Below are 18,837 nucleotides of genomic sequence, written 5' to 3' on the forward strand. Positions count from 1 at the left end.
GTTTCCTGGTCTTCTCTCTTACAGAACTAGTACGCATAATTGTTGGGAAAGGTGAAGCTAAGGTTAATATCAGTTTGAATGGTAAATTTATGTTCAATCATTTGGAGTCAAATTATCTATTTGAGTATGGTGATATAGACCTTTAACCATCAATTGGTAGCATCAATATCAACCCAGTGTGAGCCGCACTGACATTGAACTTTCATATTTGGGTAAGGGCCTCAAAATATCATCTTTTCTAGAATGTGTCATAATTGCCCTGTTTGGAACACCTGTGGCAGCTTGATTGGCGCCAACAGCCCGGACAAGGTGATTGGTGGCCACACCCTTCTTAAGCCCCCGACTTCACTTCAAACTTTGTCAGATCGTTGCGAGCTGTTGTGTTTCACTCAGCGAGCGTTCCCGTCTGACTTTGTCCCTGTTAAAACCTGTTTCCTGCCTGATTCCCGTTTTTCGACCCATTTCCGAACCTGACTACGCCTCTTTTGCCACTATTACAGCCACTATTAACAGCTCGGTAGCCTAGATGGTAGGGCGCCCGCTCCGAGACTGGGAGGTCGCTGGTTCAAGCCTCGGCCGAGTCATACCTAAGACTTAAAACATCAGTACCCATTGCCTCCCTGCTTGGCGCTCGGCATTGAGGGTTGGAATTGGGGGGTTTGGTCACCTAATGACTCCCAACACAGCAGTTGGGTCTAAAAACCCAGCGCCGATCGAAGGCGACGAGTCACGTCGATAGCTTTGCGTGACAAAATGATTTCCGGTAGATATCATGTTGATGGTTGATACTGGCTGAATAATAATAAAAATAAATACAAACTCGACATCGTCTCTGATCTCCAGCCCTGGTCAAACGACGTGCCATTCCCGCCTGCCTTCTTCCGACACGGAAGTGTCACCCCCGCCTTGCTCGATCCCGCTCTCCGCCAGTCCTCGAATTAAGCAATCAAGCAAGCCTTACTCTCACTCTCTTTTAATAAAATCTGAGAAACGCATGCAATTGAGTCCTGTGTCTGTTCTGGTCTGTGACAGAATGATCAGTTACTTTAGTGCACTCATACCTGTCAGTTTGTTAATAAATCCAACCATTTTCTCAACCGCATCAAGCTTTCTTATTCCACTTTTGTTTCAAAAGAGACGGCTCGCCTCTTCTTTACACTTTACACCAACCATATCGAATGGACGCTCGAGATATCAAAAAATAAAAACGTTAAACTTTTTAGCGTGCTAGAGATACAGCGCCACCACACGCCGGGAAGAAGCACGACATTAATGTACTCTACTCGGAAAAAGGTGCACAATACTAAATGTAACTCACAGCAATGTCCGGAGATTTTTCGACATCCCAATAAGAATGTTCGTATGTACCGTTTTACGTAAGTCGAATGGTCGTAAGTAGGGGAGCGTCTGTACTACTATTCTATTTACCAGTCACTATATTGTTTAAAGTACTTGTACTCGTTGCAAATATACTGTATTTACTTACATTTAACAATACAGTACTTGTATGAGTAATGTTTTCACCTAACCAGACTTCTACTTTCACTAACAACGATAGGCTTTAAAACTTCTCACCCCAATTTAGTTTTTGCTAGATACGTGAAAAACACTATGTTACCTACTAGTGGCATGGTGGCTGACTCAAAGTTATGAGGTCCCTGGCTTCAATTGGAGCTTGCATGTTCTGCCTGTGACAGCTTCACACTTACCCATTCACACACACACTCACACACTGCCTGCTTATTGGGGGCATTAGGGGTTCAGTGTCACTAGACGGGAACGAAAACTGGAGAGAATAATAAACAGGACAAAATGAACGAAAATAATACCGGACAGGAAATACCAACAGGAAACAGGACTGAGTTAAAACCCAAATGTATGAAGGACTTATGCTAGTGGAGCTTTGCGAATGCCGGGAATGCTAAGTGAACCCATTTATGGTGAAGTGATTAAAGAACTTGATGAACTGGTCAATTGACATGGAAAATCCTGCTGGTTGCACAGGAAGTTGAAGAAAGTTATTTACTAGTAGCCACAAAAAAGTGGTGACAAATTGTACTATTTTTCATTTTAATAATGCAATCATTTCTCCACAAACAACTCTTACCTCAACAATTTCCTTAACAATTTTTGCTACGGCCATTACATTTGAAAGGGAATAGTACAAACTAACAAAGTATACGACAAATTAAAAAACTCACAATCTAAAATACTCACAGTGTCAAACTCATGGTGTAAGGTCAATGTTATGACTATCACTGGAAAAAATATGATTTCCTATGGTTGATTTCTAAGTCAAGTTTGGAATTAAAGATATCCGAATAGAGGGCAGCACGGCGGGGCAGTGGTTAGCGCGTGTGCGGCGCAGTTCTGAGGTCATGAGATCGCACCTTCCTGTGTGGAGTTTGCATGTTCTCCCCGTGCTTGCGTGGGTTTCCTCCGGGGGCTCCGGTTTCCTCCCACATTCCAAAAACACGCATGTCAAGTGAGTTGGCCGGTCCAAATTGTCCCTAGGTGTGAATGAGCGAGTGAATTGTCCGTCTCTGTGATTGGCTGGCAACCAGTTGAGGGTGTCCCCTGCCCACTGCCCGAAGATAGCTGGGATGGGCTCAAGCACCCCCGCAACCCTACTGAGGATAAGCCCTGCATATGATGGAAGGATATGCGAATAGTGTAAATGTATTAACTCTGCTGCCCGCATGACCACCAAAATCCCCTCTCACCATCACATCAGAGCTTTCAGCCGCTCTGCCCCCCAGCACTGGAACACGTTACCACCAGACCTCCGAAGCTCTACCACCTTGCCGACCTCCAAATCAAAACCCACCTCTTCAGACTTATCATGAATATCTCCCCACACACCGCCCCCTTTTTGAACTTCACTTTGTTTTTATTTTGTATTTATTACTTGCTTGTTTTATTCTTGTTTGACATGCTGTCTAGCGCAACCTTAGGTGTCTTGAAAGGTGCTTTAAAGTTAAGTGTATTGGTTGGTCTGATCCATTATTATATATATGTTATACAACTAGGGTCTGAAGGATTTTATACATTTGACTATAAAGGATTTTATACGATTAAATACAAGTTACATTTATCGAGTGCAATGAAGATTTTCACTGAGTGGGCTTCAGGTCAAGCTGTTCCAAATTCGGAATGTTTTGGCTCGGGAATTTTGATAACAGGGCTCTGACGAAGGACGTCAGGCATTGTTTTGATAAACGCTCGGTGTTGTTTTGAGTTTCTCCAGACATCGAGGCGAGGGGGTGGACCCCACGTGGGGGCTTTCCTTGGCACGCCCATGGGAGGAGCCGGCACACCAGCTTGCGGAGAGACGTGGGTCGAGGAAAAAAAAAAAGATCGAGAGAAGAGGCCTGAAGGAGACTCGAGGGACAGTAATTCGGCTAATTCGGTCATATATTCGATGGAGTTCACTAAGCTAAATTATTTAAGAAATAAAATCTGCCCCCGTGTGGAAATGCCGGTCTCTTGTTCATTTTTCCATCAAGAAACGAGCGCGCATTGTTAGGAGAATGCAGGTTGTGTTTGGTTAATGGAGTCAGATGACTAATTCGAACAATTTGGTAAATGGTACATTATAATATTTAATTCCTAACAGGTCGTAGGGGCCCCATTTCCTCTGTGGTGTCTTGGGCTAGTAAGACTATTATTATCATTATTATTACTATCATTATTATTATTAAAACAGGTCCTGTCTTTTTCCTTGCCCTCGTGAAGGTTTTATATCAGGGGATGGTGTCATAATAGTCTGTAGTTTGCAATAGTTTGTGATCTGTGCAGCCCTTTGAGATTCTTTGTGATTAAGGGCGTAACAAATAAACATGGCTTGACTTGACTTGAGGTTTTTGAGTTTTTCCTTGCCCTCATTTAGGTTTCGGATCAGGGATGGTGTCATACTAGTCTGTGGTTTGCAATAATCTGTGGTCTGTGCAGCCCTTTGAGACTCTTTGTGATTAAGGGCGTCACAAATAAACATGGCTTGACCTGACTTGAGGTTTTTGAGTTTTTCCTTGCCCTCATTTAGGTTTCGGATCAGGGATGGTGTCATACTAGTCTGTGGTTTGCAATAATCTGTGGTCTGTGCAGCCCTTTGAGACTCTTTGTGATTAAGGGCGTCACAAATAAACATGGCTTGACTTGACTTGAGGTTTTTGAGTTTTTCCTTGCCCTCATGTAGGGTTTAGATCAGGGGATGGTGTCATAATAGTCTGCAGTTTACTATAATCTTTGGTCTGTGCAGCCCTTTGAGACTCTTTGTGATTAAGGGCGTAACAAATAAACATGGCTTGACTTGACTTGAGGTTTTTGAGTTTTTCCTTGCCCTCATGTAGGCTTTAGATCAGTGGATGGTGTCATAATAGTCCGTGGTTAGCAATAGTTTGTGGTTTGTGCAGCCCTTTGAGACTCTTTGTGATTAAGGGCCAAACAAATAAACATGACTTGACTCTTTTATATGATTAATATGTGCACAGTTGTGTATGTACTTGAAGTGAAGTTTTATTGGATTACTTTAAAGTTTCTTTAGGAGTTCAATGAAATGAATACGAGTGAGGATTTTGAGTAGTTTGTGATTTGTTGTCCGCTTAAAAACAAGCTTTTTGTGGCTTCAGTTAAAGTGCGCATGCGCAGTTTACGGGTAGGGGCGGGGCCGCTCCCATGTACTCCATCCGGGTACTGGAGAGTCACCATTGACAGCCGAAGCACAACTTTTCCCCAGGCAAAGTGAAATCAAGGCGCCCACTCGGACACAATCTAGTCCCCGCTTTTCAACTTAAATTAGTGAAAAGACAAGGCAACAGCTCGCCCCTAACACCCCGGATCACCCCCGCGTACCCCGGAGATCATCCATCCAGCACTGGACGACTTTGTGACGGCTTCCGAGCACTTTTAGAGACGGGCGGAAAGTCGGTGATGAGTCCCGGGTTGCAAAAGAAGCGACAACTTGCTCTTCGAAGCGACTAGTTCTTCTTTGGCTTGTTATTGTCCCTCGAAAAAAAGCCCCCATTGGCCCCAAAGTTGACGTCGCTCGTGTCCAAAGTGGGATTAAAGTGATTTTGTGGACGGAAAATGGAAGTACAAGGCCTTCAAGAGGCACTGAAAGTGGAAATCCAATGTCATCAGGTAAGCAGCAGCCGCCGCCGTGTTCTTCATTCTCGTGGAGGACGCCAAGGAGGTGAAAGCTAATGTCGCTTTTCCTTTCCTTCACTTCAACTCGCACTTTTATTCCAATATGGCTACCTCTCGCTCCCTAGTGTTAGCGAAGAGCTAGTAGAAGAAGCACAGCTAATGCGGCGCTGTGTTCGGACGCGAGCTGAATATTTATGAGGGACAAGAAAACATCCATGGCCGCTTTGTTTGCCTGCTGCACAAACAACAACTTTAGTCACTTTTTCTCACAACTACTTGTGTGAATATGCACGCACATGCACCGAGGTGAAGACTGGTCTTTTTTTTTCTCCCCCTCCCTTCCTCCTTGCACTTCCTATCAACATCCAACAGGCCGGCGATTAGCTGAGTGTGTGTGTGACAAACTTTATTTCTCGCCTACTGTTTGGCATCGCCGCCATAACGGAAGAAATACACTTAAAACGAGTCCCAGGTAGAGTTTGGGAAACAGTTGGCGGACATGTTTTGTTGTTTTGGCCTGATAAACTTGCTGACTATTATTAGCGTCCATTTTGAGGTAGTCGGCGTGTTTGTGGGGTTGGAGTTAACTCTTGAGTATGTCGGGTAACTTTAACCACTTCGAGGGAGAAACGTTGACGTGAACGGTCGGAGTGTTTATTTCGCCTTTTGAACGTCTTTTTCATCCCCCATTTTGAGTTTGCACTTAGTCCGCTGGTATGATTGTTCCCGGGTCACGTGACGCGAATTGTGCTTTGTGATTGGCGCAAGGCGACGCTTTCACTTGGTTCACTTTTTTTACTCTCTATGGCGGCTCGGGGGTCTGGTTTTTCCCCTTTTTTTCGCGATGAGCGACTGTTTTGCGGCTCTCGGCAGGTGCTACGGTGCACGGAAGCCTGGTGTTGGAGGGGTTCAGAACCCCGGCTAGCTCCCTCTCGCTGGCTCCTCCTGCACCGCCCCTCCGGGGGGCGCCGTGCCGGGAAGGATGCATACAAGTTGAGTGTTGGAGGAGTGGAGATGGACTTGAAAATGAAGTCTCGGCGGGTGGGGCGATGGTCGATATTGTGTTACTCGAGCGGCCTAACTTGAATCGACCGACTTTTTGCTTTGGAATTTGGACCCAAGCACTCGTTCGAGGAGCGAGAACGCTGGAAGGGTGGACGGGGGTTCGCTCACTCACACTTGGCACTTTCATAGTGAGTGAAGGGTCGTTCGCGAACGAAACGGCTATAGTAGCCGGCTCTTTGAAGTGAACGACGAGAGCCGATTCTCCATCAATGAGGAGCTGGCTCCCTTCAAATCTTTCTCTCCTAATTTCTTTTTTTGCTCGATATCACTCTAACTCTATCTTTGTATCATATTTTTTTTGCTCTTTTCACAGTTTTGTTACTTTACATTACTGTATGACTATCATTGACATATTCATATTTTACGTTTGGATTCTGTTGATGTGCTCTGTAAATGGTAAATGGTCTGCATTTCTATAGCGCTTTTCAAGTCAATGAAGACCTACCAAAGCACTTTACAATGTGCTTCACGCTTACCCATTCACACACATACTCACATACCAATATGGAGGCGCCTACCTGCTTATTGCCCAAGGACTCTTCAACATATAACATGGAGGAGCCGGGAATCGATCCTGCGACTTCTTGATCCCAAGACAAGCGCGCTACCTCCTGAGACTTTTTGTGATAAAGGGCTATACAAATATATATGACTTGACTCATTTTCTGTCTCTTTGTATCACTATTTCCCCACCTTTTTCAAAATTTCTCTCAAATTTTCATTCTTGATTTTCTCTCGCTTTCCATTTCTCTCAGTCTTTGTCCCTCTTTCTATCACTCTGCCCTCTCTTTCCTCTATTTTTCTTGTTTTCTCTTTATATCTCCTTTATTGCTCCTTCTTTTTCCTCTTCTGTCCGTCGTTCTCTTTATCTCTTGAATGCACTTGTGACTGGTCAATATGAGTGATTTGCTTAGAATTATTTATTATTATTTGCACTGCTTATCCTCAGTAGGGTCGCGGGGGTGCTAGAGCCCATCCCAGCTATCTTCAGGTAGTGGGCAGGGGACACCCTAAACCGGTTGCCAGGACAACTCACTCGCTCATTCACACCTAGGGACAATCTGGACAGGCCAATTCACCTGACATGCATGTTTTTGGAATGTGGGAGGAAACCGGAGTGCCCGGAGGAAACTCACGCAAGCACGGGGAGAACATGCAAACTCCGCACAGGAAGGTTCGAGCTCATGACCTAAGAACTGTGCCACACACGCGCTAGCCAACGTGCTGCCCACTCTTTCACCCTCTTTTTTCAAATTTTCACTCTGATTTTCTCTCGCTTTCCCTTTCTCTCACTCTTTGTCCCTCTTTCTACCACTCTTTCTCCTCTTGTTTTCTTTTTGTATCTCTTTATTGATATTTATTTTTCCTTCTTCCTCTTCTGTCCATCTTTATCTTGAATGCGCTTGTGACTGGTCAATAGGAGTGATGTACTCTCTGTGTGATTTGCTTTGAATTAACAATTAGAAAATATAAACGTTCACAGTTAATTGAAACGGTAAAAGTTATTATAAAGTAGTAGGGTAATACATTTCTGTATTATACTATCATTGGTAAAAAGTCGTTGAAAACAAAAAAGCGTTTTAAGCCAAAAGAGTCGGCGTTTCTCAGGCAGCCGAGCCAAAAGAGCCCCTTCTCTCAGTGTCCCGGAATTCCCATCACTATCATAGTGGAAGAGTCCATTTCTCGACCAAGGGGTGCGCCCCCTCCCATTCCCCCTCACAACTTCCCCCTCAAACATGAGAGCACAAAAGTCTGCGGAGTTTCGCTGAGGAAATGGTTGAAAGGAGGGGGAAGGGTTCCATTCATAGCTAGCATTACCATTTTGATTGCTTTGATGCTGTTTTGAGTTGGGGGGGCACAGCGAAGGGGGAGGGGTGACAGTTGCAGAAAGCCCACTCAGCACTGCACTGAAATGCTGCCTTCCTTTTCTCTTGTTTTTTTTCTTCTTCTTGTTTTTCTTCTCCAGCACGCCTTCTGCTTTAGCAACAGAAATGTCACCTTTGCTTAACACATTTGCTGTCCCAGTAGAAATACATGCACACCCTTTCAAGAGGACATTTTTGAGATTTTCTCGTGCAGGTCCGCTTCTTGTCACATTTCAGAAGCGATGAGAGTCTTAAGTTTGTAAAATGGCCTGACGACAAATGACCAAAAACCTAGAATCGTTCATCAATAACTCATTCAGTGGCAGACTTTCTCTCATGTGTGTAGGTGCCAGACCATTTTTGCTATTTTGACTCCATTTTGAAGGCCTTCAGAAAGTTTAGTTCTGTAGCTCCACAAGGAATAGGATATATCTAAAGAAATGGTCAATGGTCTGCATTTCTATAGCGCTTTTCAAGTCAATGAAGACCTCTCAAAGCGCTTTACAATGTGCTTCACACTTACCCATTCACACACACACACTCACACACCAATAGGGAGTCAGCCATGCAAGGCGCCTACCTGCTTATTGGGGATTCAGTGTCTTTCCCAAGGACACTTTGACATATAACACGGAGGAGCCGGGAATCGAACCTTCGACCTCTTGATCAAATCCTCATTTTTTTCTAGCTTTTACCATTGTTTACTAAACAACAGTTGCTAAGTTTCTTGAAGATACTAGTTTCCAAGAAAACTTATGAGAAAAAAACGTTTTTTTTTTTTTGGTGAAGGGATGCATTTCAAGCAAAACTTTCACTTCGGTGCTTTTTTTTCCATTTGTGATACATCCAATAGCTCAACAATGTTTACTTTAAACACAAGGGCACTTTGCCTGTCAAAAAACACTTTATTACAGGAACACTAAACTTATGCATTAACACTCTCAATCACTGGATGGAGTAAGCAAGCAACACTAAGAAGTGGGAGTTCCTCTGTGTGGAAAAAGATCTGATCAACGCCATTCCTGCCATCTAGTGGTCATTTATCATACTGAAATCATTCCCAGAGGCTTGATGCTTACTGATCAGCAGCGCCAAAGTGTTTTACAATACTTTTTGAAAATAAAAAAACAACATTGTTTTACATTTTGGCACTCAGTAACAATGACTCTGAAAATGTATTTGTACGTTATGGTACTGAAGAAATTAAGAACTTGTGTGTCGCACTTTTATCAAGAAAAATAAATTCACCAAAAAATTGTTAACTGTTTAATACTCAAAGACAACATTTCTTAAATGTCTGAATTTATAGTGTGACATGTGATTAATCGAGGTATTTTCATTAAAATACATTGAAGGGATCATAGTAAAATCCATTGCTGTAGTACATATTCATACTCATTCAGATTCAGTCAATATTGCCTTTTTAACAAGAAAGGAAAGTGGAAAAAGCTAGAAATTAAATAAAGTGCCCAAACTGATTACCAAAGTAATTTAAATATGGCAAAATACAGATACGGCAAAAGTGTTTAGTTCAACATTGTTACGTTTTGTTGAAAAATTATTTGTATTCATGGTGCTACAATTTCTATCAATGCAATTTCCAGCCATTTTGCGCACAGTGAGTACATTTACGTGCTATCAGTAATCCTTTGAAATTCAGTGTATTGGTAATTGTGTTTTGAAATTCCGCGTGAACGTAAACAAACCCACAAATGACCTGGTTTATTCGGTTTTCAACCCAAATTCCGAATTTGAGTTCCCGTTGTGTGGAGGACGCTTGCAGGTTAGAAAATTTTATTTATTTAAGAGTAGATCGAGAGTGGAAAACGTTGCCCACTCGTGTTGTAGTCGGTGAGTATCTATGGGACAGATTGGCCTCTTATACCTGTACCCATTGCACATGGATTTAACAAATTACCATTTGATCACTGTCAGCAAATGGGATTTTTTTCAGAATGTCCTATATTAAATTTTGCCTTCAGGAGGCACGCCTCCTTAGTAAAACTTGCTTGGATTCACAAGCCAATCGCCAGACTGACGGTCATTCATGATCTGATGTCAAGTTCACTCTAGACACAGTATTAAGGCGTGTATCAGATCCGTTTACAATAAACCAATGGAGAATTGCTTTCAGACTTGGATAGATATACTTTATTCATCCCCGTAGGGAAATTCACACTTCCAGCAGTATCCTTGTGTTGGAAAAATAAAATAAAGATATAGAATACAAAAATACCCATATAACGTTTGCTATAGAGTATTTAAATAGTGCTACGGAAAATACACACTAATAAAAAGTGTAATATGCAAATGTGGGGGTGGGGTTTAATGTGGGCTTTTACTCCCCCGGGTGGAATTAGAGAGCCTCACGGCATGACTTTAACAAATAGGCGCGTATTCCTTATTGTGCATAATACTTGTTTAGTGAAGTGTCAGTGGACATTGTTCATTTTTCTGAAAGACAGGAAAAATAAACTAACATTAAAAACGGCATTTTCTATTATCTGCTATGCACCTGAAAAGAGTATTTGCAGACCCAAAACTTTGCTAGGAATATAGCAAAAGGCATGAACTGAAAATAAATGAATTTACCCCAGTTAGCATATTTAATGAATTTGAAATGTTAAAGATTGAATCATTTCATGTTGGCAGTACAGCAATGCAAGTCCATTTTAGAGTGCAACATAAATAGTTGTTTGTTCTCTGCTATGTATGTAATTTCTGTGAGCCGTGGGTGTATATTTAACGCATTGATGGCTATGTCTGTTTTAAAGAATAGATTTATTTATGGAAGAGTGGCACGCTGGCAGCCGGTATAATAATAATGTATGTCAGCATGTCCACGCAGTCAATCCTTCATGCGTAACCATGGATACGACTGCTTCTTTTACTCCAGGGAGCGTAAAGATGCTTTGTGGTGGAAAGTATAAAATGAAGTCATCTGCACCTCACGAAAGCTTGGCTCACTCCAATCGCGGTACATTTTCTGTGAAAGCAGCTGTGCCGCTTGGTTTCATGAAAATGCATTTATCCGAAAGTTTTAAAGCCTCCAAAACTTTGCCATTATTAAGTGTTTCCATATGGGGTAAATTTTGTTCTATTTGTTTAACTTGAGCAGTTAGTTTGTGTGATATGTGACTTTCCTATGTATGTTTAAAGGCACATAATATATTATTTGACCTCTAGATGGCACTGTATTTTCTAATGCAAACGGAAACCAGTGCAAATTAAGCACAGCTTAGCTGCAAGATGCCAGAGAAACAGGGCGGCGACTATTTTGTATGGATTCCGCTAGGTAGGAGTACACATTTCTCCATAGTGCTCTTTGCCACTTTGAGTCGCCGTAGTTTGTGTTCTTCCTTGTGCTGTTTAGCACTCGTTTTGGGTTGCACTGCAAAATATTGCAACATATGGTAGCCAAATAAGACACACTGTCCCTTTAACCATTATTTCTCCTATCATACATAACGTTTATGCATTAAATTCTCGGTTTTCCCTTGGTTTATAATGTTGCAACTGTAAGTTAACAGGAAATGCAGCATATGAAGATTAAGAGGCTACACATTTAGATTGATTATTAAGTTTGGCAAATGTTTATTGAAGTGGTGTGTGTGTATGAATGGGGAAGTGTGAAGCACATTGAAAAGCGCTATATAAATGCAGACCATTTACCATTTTACCATTCCACCTATGAATATTTATCTTTGGTATGATAGTTTGTGTTTTTCCCCCGATATTCAAATCAATGATGTGTTTTTTTTTTTTACTGGATGATCTTTTTTTGTACCCCCTAGGAGGCACTTCATATTACACACTGTACCTTTTTTAAAGTGTATCTTTAAAACATACTATTCATGTTTACGTGTGAGTTTTTAATGAATAACCATACTTAGACTATGTGATATTTGGCTCCATTCTGCTTGGAATATTGCTTATTTGTTTAGATGTCAGGGAGACTATCGACTTAAAGGTATTCCCCAATTCGAAAGAAAGCAAAATGTGAGGAAATAGTCATTTTTGCGTAACATCTATATATATTTTAAGTCAAGTCATGTTTATTTGTATAGCCCTTAATCACAAAGAGTCTTAAAGGGCTGCACGGATTATTGCAAACCACAGGCTATTATGATACCATCCCCTGATCTAAAACAAATATGAGTGCAAGGAAAAACTCAAAAACCTCAACATGAGGAAAATGAAGAAACCTTGAGAGGGGACCGTACATGAGGTCATCCCCCTTCCAGGATGACCAGGCTGCAATGGATGTTGCAATAACAGATAATACACAGATATTGTCAACATAAAATATAGGTTATTCATATGCTATAGAATAGAAGTGTGATTTAACAAACTTAAATTTTCCAAGCCAATCGCGCACTACACATTTTGTGACCCATTGAAAAAAAGTTGGGTCTATATACCAAAGCCATATCCCCCTAGTGGTAGGTGGCCAGAGTCAAGAACACACTCACGTTCATTCCACTTCGCTCTTCCCAACCTGACACAGCTCCGATAGCATAGTCCAGTTTACCCCCTCCTGTCTTTAAATATTGGCAGTTACCGATGCACTTTAAAACGTTTCTAAAGAGGTACAAACATCCAAAATGGTATAATGGTCAAGGCTACAAAAGTTCCAAGAAGCAAGTTGATTTTTGTGTTTGTTTTTTGAGTTAAAAAAAAAAACATCAAAATGTTTCTTTATCCGGTTTATTTACTTCATTTCAACACCGAAATTGTATCAACTTGGTTAGGACCTGAATGACAAATAAGAAAAATGCAACCTTTATTAGCTGTATAAAAGATGTAACTTTCTGGGCTTCGATTTGTTAACTGCAGAATCAGCAGTTAAAACTCTGGCCTTCCTTTTCACTGTAACTACAGCCACTTCTCCTTTGGTCCTGCAGGATGTGTTATAGGCTAACAAGGGTCAAAGGTAAAACTTGTGGCACGTTTGAAAACAACTCCAGCTATAGTTGTCATGGAAACAAGACTACATTCTAGACAGCGATTCTTCTTAGGGTTTTCGCTGTGCATGAATGAGCTGATGAACAAGTATATGCATCTATTGGTCATAAGATTTTTAACTTTATTTTGCAGTTTGTCACGATCATGTGTATGTTAGCATGTATAATGCTAATTTTGTTTCTTTTGGGCTTTTTTTTCAGAATCCAAGTCTGTGCAAAGGCCTGAATGAACTTCCCAATGGGCAGGTATGATCGGCGCCTCCCATTTTTTTGATTTGCTGTTTGTAAAAATTGTCCTCAATGATTTAAATTTTGTACGTTTTCACGATTCAATTCTCGCGATATGAAACAAAGGACCACAGTGCCTTCAAATATGAGCTTTTTTTTGTTTTGCGACCATGCCAATGGCAGGGGCGTGACACAGCCAGGCCATGTTGCCTACAAAATATATCCTCATTAAGATTTACGCAAGAATAAGACTTTATTAAAAGAGGTAGTAGTTTAGTCGGATCAGCATTGCTATGGAGAGCAAACTCGACAACGCGGAGGAAGTATTTAAAAAAAAAAATAAAAATTCTGATTGCTTCCGTTATCCATCGGTTGTCTGTACGTACAGTTAGGCCTGAAAATATTTGTAATGACACAAGCCTTGTCTAACTGTACATATTTTAATGTTGTGTACTCATTTAGCAAATCATCACTGCCATAAATATGCATCATATGCGGCACTATGAGACTTGCAAAGCCGTAAATGGCCATAACATTACATTTAGCCGATGTAGCGTACTCTCTATGCATTAACAATTGTATCTTTATAATGTGTACAGCACATATAATGCGATATATTTTTCTTCTCCAAGGCACGTGTGTTTCGAGCGACATATTTTCACAGCATGAGCACACCCATAATCATATGCACTTTCGGCAATGTCTATACGTCAGTTTGATGGTCCTCATAACAATATCTATCTGGCCATTATAGTTATTACCCACAAACAATACCCGTTTTGAACAATTGATAAAGTCAAACTCTAGTCTCTCGTACTTAACCAAATCTGTCTGTTATTGGAATTGTAAACAAAAATAAAGACACATTTCTCGTCAAGTCTTATTTATTTGTATAGCCCTTAATCAAGTCAAGTCTTATTTATTTGTATAGCCCTTAATCACAAAGAGTCTCAAAGGGCTTCACAGGTTATTACACAGACTATTTTTTTCAGACTATTATTACACCATCCCCATGATCTGGAACCAACATGAGGGCAAGGGAAAAACTAAAAAAAAAAACCTCAACATGAGGAAAATGAAGAAACCTTGAGCCTTCAATAAATGTGTCTTGACGTTGTGCGTGTTTTAATTTTTTTACCCAATTATAATAGTCAGTGAATTAAAACGTAATATGTTCTCAGTATTGATCTCCATTAGCAGGATTTTATCAGTTATTGGTGTTGAGAAAATGGTTATCTTGCATCTCCAGTTCGAAGTAAGTCAGAAGAATCTCTGTCCCATTTCTGCCTGGGACACCCAAAGCGGGCACTTGTGCAGGGTGAAAATAAACGGCTTCTTCTTGAAACAGTTTGCCTTCTTCAATGTTGACTGCTGGCCATAACTAAAGTAAAAATATTAGTCGTGCTATAATATGTAATAAAATGTAAACCCCACAAAGGTGTTTTGGTGACGTCTGGCTGGATTGTGTTAGCTGCATTGCTGGCTACCATTCATCTGCCAGCTTTGTCAAAAAGTTTGTGTGCTCAGTTAGGTGATACAGACCTGCTTTCGTTTAAATTGATAATAAGTAATGGTCATGCAATAAGGATTCTACCATCACACTGCTCTAACCTTCACAATAAACAAAATATCACTGTATTTGAAGACTGAATGGCACAACCAGAGAAGCGTACGGTAGATTCTTTGCTGACTCTGAGCTTCATTTTGTTTTCTTTGGAGTCATTGTTCAATACTTGTATTTTGCTGTTTTGAAACTTCAAAACTGCGGCTTGTTAGGAATTAAGTATTAAAATGTACCGTTAACCAGAATGTTCAAATTAGTTATCTGACTCCATTAACCAAACACAACCTTCATTCACCTAACAATGCGCGCTCGTTTCTTGATGTGAAAAGATGGACAAGAGACCGGCATTTCCACACGGGGGCAGATTTATTTTCTTAAATAATTTACCTAAGTGAACTTCATCGATTATATGGCCGAATAAGTGTCGCTCGTGTCAGTCAAGCCTCCTCTCTCGATCTTTTGCTTCCTCTTCGGCCCACGTTTTTTCCGCAAGCTGGTGTGCCGGCTCCTTCCATGGGCGTGCCAATGAAAGCACCCACATGGGGTCCACCCCCTCGCTTCGATGTCTGGAGAAACTGAAAACAACACCGAGCGTTATCAAAACAATGCCTGACGTCCTTCGTCAGAGTCCTATTATTAAAATTCCCCAGCCAAAACATTCCGAATTTGGAACAGCGTGACCTGAAGCCCACTCAGTGAAAATCTTCATTGCACTCGATAAATGTAACTTGTATTTAATCGTAGAAAATCCTTTATAGTAAAATTTATAAAATCCTTCAGGCTACTAGTTTGGTCTTGAAGATGTGCTGTAAATGTAACTTGAAATGGGTTCTCTATTATGCTGCTCGCATAACTCTTTAATGTCCTTACTTTTGGAGGTTAAATAATAACCAATGCGGTAGGACGGGATTTGTGCGCATCTCTTCTCGAAGGAACCGTCTTAAATGTCTCTTTTGTCCACACTCATGCTTGGGCCATCGTTTTTCCAGTGTGTGTGTGTGGGGGGGGGGTCGTTCAGTCGGGGTAGATGTTTAGTGGAGAGAGAAAAGGGGGTAGTCCTAATGTAATTAAATGTTTTAATACCGTTTTTTGAGTTGCATTAGTTTGTGTAAAATGCGCTTTACAATTATTTTTTTCTACTATGCAAGCTGCATTTTTTTTTAAAGTATGTAGATGAAAAGTTAGGCTTGTTCATCCCTCTCTTCTTTCTCCTCCTCACTTTTTAGCCATTGTTTGTAGATGTTAAATAAGAAAGGGAGGGTGTCTGGGTGGAGAGTGGGCCTTTGTTCCCGGTCACACAAACTTGTCGCTACTGTCAACAATAGACCACAGATTACTATGATAACTCTTTTGAAAAACGTTATCTTTTTTCTCGGTCATGACATCAGTCATCCCGGTCTGCTGTATGTGCATGGATTGCGGTTGCATCTGTCGGCGTCTATTGTTTGTAGAAGTCCATCTGCCGGCCAACAGTGCAATTCACCATCCCCCCACTCAATTAGTCCCCCCTCACTCATTCCCCTTTTTGGGCCCGCATGTTTGAAGAGAACGTGTCCAAATGTTGACTTTGAATAAGAATGTTTCCCGTCTTAAGGTGATGAAAAGGGTTGGCTTCCAGACCTTACCAACTTTGACCTTGAAGACTGCTAATTGCATCATTGTTTGACGTGTTCCTCGGTTTTGGTACTTCATTTCAATAGAGTTAATTTGTATACATCAAAAAAAAATCAAAACTTGTTCCAGAAGCCTCAAAAACCAGACAAATCTGTGCTTTAATGAACAATCAAAGAAATACTTAACCACCTTTTTTTTTCTTTTTTCTTTTTTTTAAGCATTTACCACTGAACACACATGCAAAATGTTAGCTATCACGTTGGCTCACCTTATTTCTTGTCTGAACCACTTCAATTTGGTTCTGTCGAGCTCCAGCAGGATTAGTTCAAGTGCACCTCGCCAACTGGGCAGAATTACTGGTCGGCATAACTCGAAAAATAGCTTTTTGTTCAAAGTAATATGCGGGGACACACAATGGAGGCTGGTTCCAGCTGAATCTCGCGGGGGAAGAAGTTCTCTGACCAATCAGTGGTCGGCAGTCAAGTGATTTTTATTTGTATAGCCCTCAATTACGAGAAGTCCTGAAAGGCTGCACCAACAACAGACTACGGACTATTATTACCCCATCCCCTGATCTAAAACCGACATAAGGGCAAGGAAAAACTCAAAACCTTAGCATGGGTGACCGACGTTTCTGACCATTTAGTGGTCGGCAGTGAATGGCGTGATGTTTTAGTACTTGGGACCGTGTTTGGAACCTCGACAGAACTGGTCCCAAGAACTCTGTTCCTGAGGACCAGGTACCTTTTCATAATAGAAAACCAAAAAAAGGAGCGGTAAGGCAGGCTGGAACCGTGTTGTGGAACAGCACCTTAACACAACTTTTATTTGTATTGTCCTTGAACTTTAATGCCCACCTCACTGCCTTTACTGAGACAAACATTATAATGGTTATTTGGGGGCAAGGGAAAGTAGAGTGGGGAGACTAAGTGAAGAAGAGGCCTCCTTACTTTTGGCATGTTGGCAACATTCTATTACTTTCCACTTGAATTTTCTGGTCCAAGTGCCATTCGTGGTAGACATTTTGGTTGTTACATGATTGTTGCCATTACATTACTTGTGTTAGAGGTGGCAGCTGGCCAGGGACAGTTTCAGTTATGTCACCGTGTTTGGTCGACTAGTAGTGTGTGGATGTTTGCCAGTAAACTTGTGACCTTGATGAATAAAATGGACACGATAAGCTTTTCTGATTTTCTAATTCTTCATTTCTATTCATGTTGTGCAAATGTTAACAGTCACTTGCATCACTTTCTCCTTGTGTGACTTGGTACTCACTCACGCACACGTAAACACACTAGTGATTGGAACGGCTTTTGAAAAAGCTTTTAACTCTTTGATTCCTTGTTACTATGTGAACTTAACTCAATTTGGAATGGATAGTTCCTATCATGTAATCTACATGGATGGGTACTGTTGGGAAATAAATATTAAAATGTACCGGTTACCAAATTCTTCGAATTAGTCATCTGACTCCATTAACCAAACACCACCTAACAATGCGCGCTCGTTTCTTGATGTGAAAAGTCGGACAAAGGACCGGCATTTCCACACGGGGGCAGATTTAATTTCTCAAAGTATTTAGCTAAGTGAATTCCATCAAATTAGCCGAATTAGTGTCTCTTGAGTCTCCGTCAAACCTCCTCTCTCTATTCTCCCTCTCGATCTTCTGAAGTTCTTCTCCCGGCCCACGTTTATTTTCCACAAGCTGGTATGCCGGCTCCTCTGCCCGGAAAGCCCCCCACGTGGGCTCCATCATCCCGGAGAAGAGCGTCGCGATGTTTGTCCTTGTGCGTCTGGCCTTCTCAGTCAGAGGCCTGTTATCAAAATTCCCCAGCCAAAACATTCCGCATTTGGAACGGCGTGACCTGAAGCTCACTGAGTGAAAATCGTCATTGCACTCGATAAATGTAACTTATATTTAATAAAATCCTTTATAGTAAAATGTATAAAATCATTCAGTACGTTTACCTCATTATTATTATGCTTGACAGTCGAAATATGGCGATCAAAGTTCTCGTTTTGCTGTCGTTGAACTTTCTGGCATAAGTTACGACAAATGTTGACTGATGTACAAACAAAACTCATACAGGCTCGAGAAAAGCTTGTGGTGGAGGGCTTAAGGTTCAGAAAGGCGATATCTGGGACTGGTTTCAGCCGACTAACGGCGTACTATCATAGGCAAGGCATTTTAGCGTGCCGGGGCTCACATTGCGTTAATTCGGAGCTGATGAGGGTGCACTCTTTTCGGCCAGGCTTTCAGGGACAGTCTGGGCTGTCTTTGGAGGTCATTTTGTTTGGGAAACGGCGCAATATTTTCACCTTAGGTTCATGGCGCACGCCCACTATCTTTGGGAATGGCACATTGCTTGTTGTATTTAGAAATAAACAGTAG

At 41.4% G+C, this 18,837-nt stretch overlaps 1 protein-coding gene across 2 annotated transcripts in view; it reads left to right on the plus strand.

The window, feature by feature from the left end:
* Positions 1 to 4,724: 4,724 nt before the first annotated feature.
* The window catches only part of phf21b (PHD finger protein 21B), a 38,650-nt gene continuing 24,537 nt past the window's right edge, over positions 4,725 to 18,837 (plus strand). The window contains exons 1-2 of one of the 2 annotated variants that reach the window (XM_088347978.1): positions 4,725 to 5,139; positions 13,241 to 13,285. In XM_088347978.1, coding sequence (XP_088204104.1) covers positions 5,086 to 5,139; positions 13,241 to 13,285 — 99 coding nt within the window. In that variant the 5' untranslated portion in view covers positions 4,725 to 5,085. The remainder of the gene's footprint in view (positions 5,140 to 13,240; positions 13,286 to 18,837) is intronic. The other variant, XM_088347979.1, reaches the window with a different exon arrangement.

Source organism: Urocampus carinirostris, chromosome 11 (genome assembly GCF_059441175.1).
Source record: "Urocampus carinirostris isolate Australia breed hairy pipefish chromosome 11, RoL_Ucar_1.0, whole genome shotgun sequence".
Classification (NCBI taxonomy): domain Eukaryota; kingdom Metazoa; phylum Chordata; class Actinopteri; order Syngnathiformes; family Syngnathidae; genus Urocampus; species Urocampus carinirostris.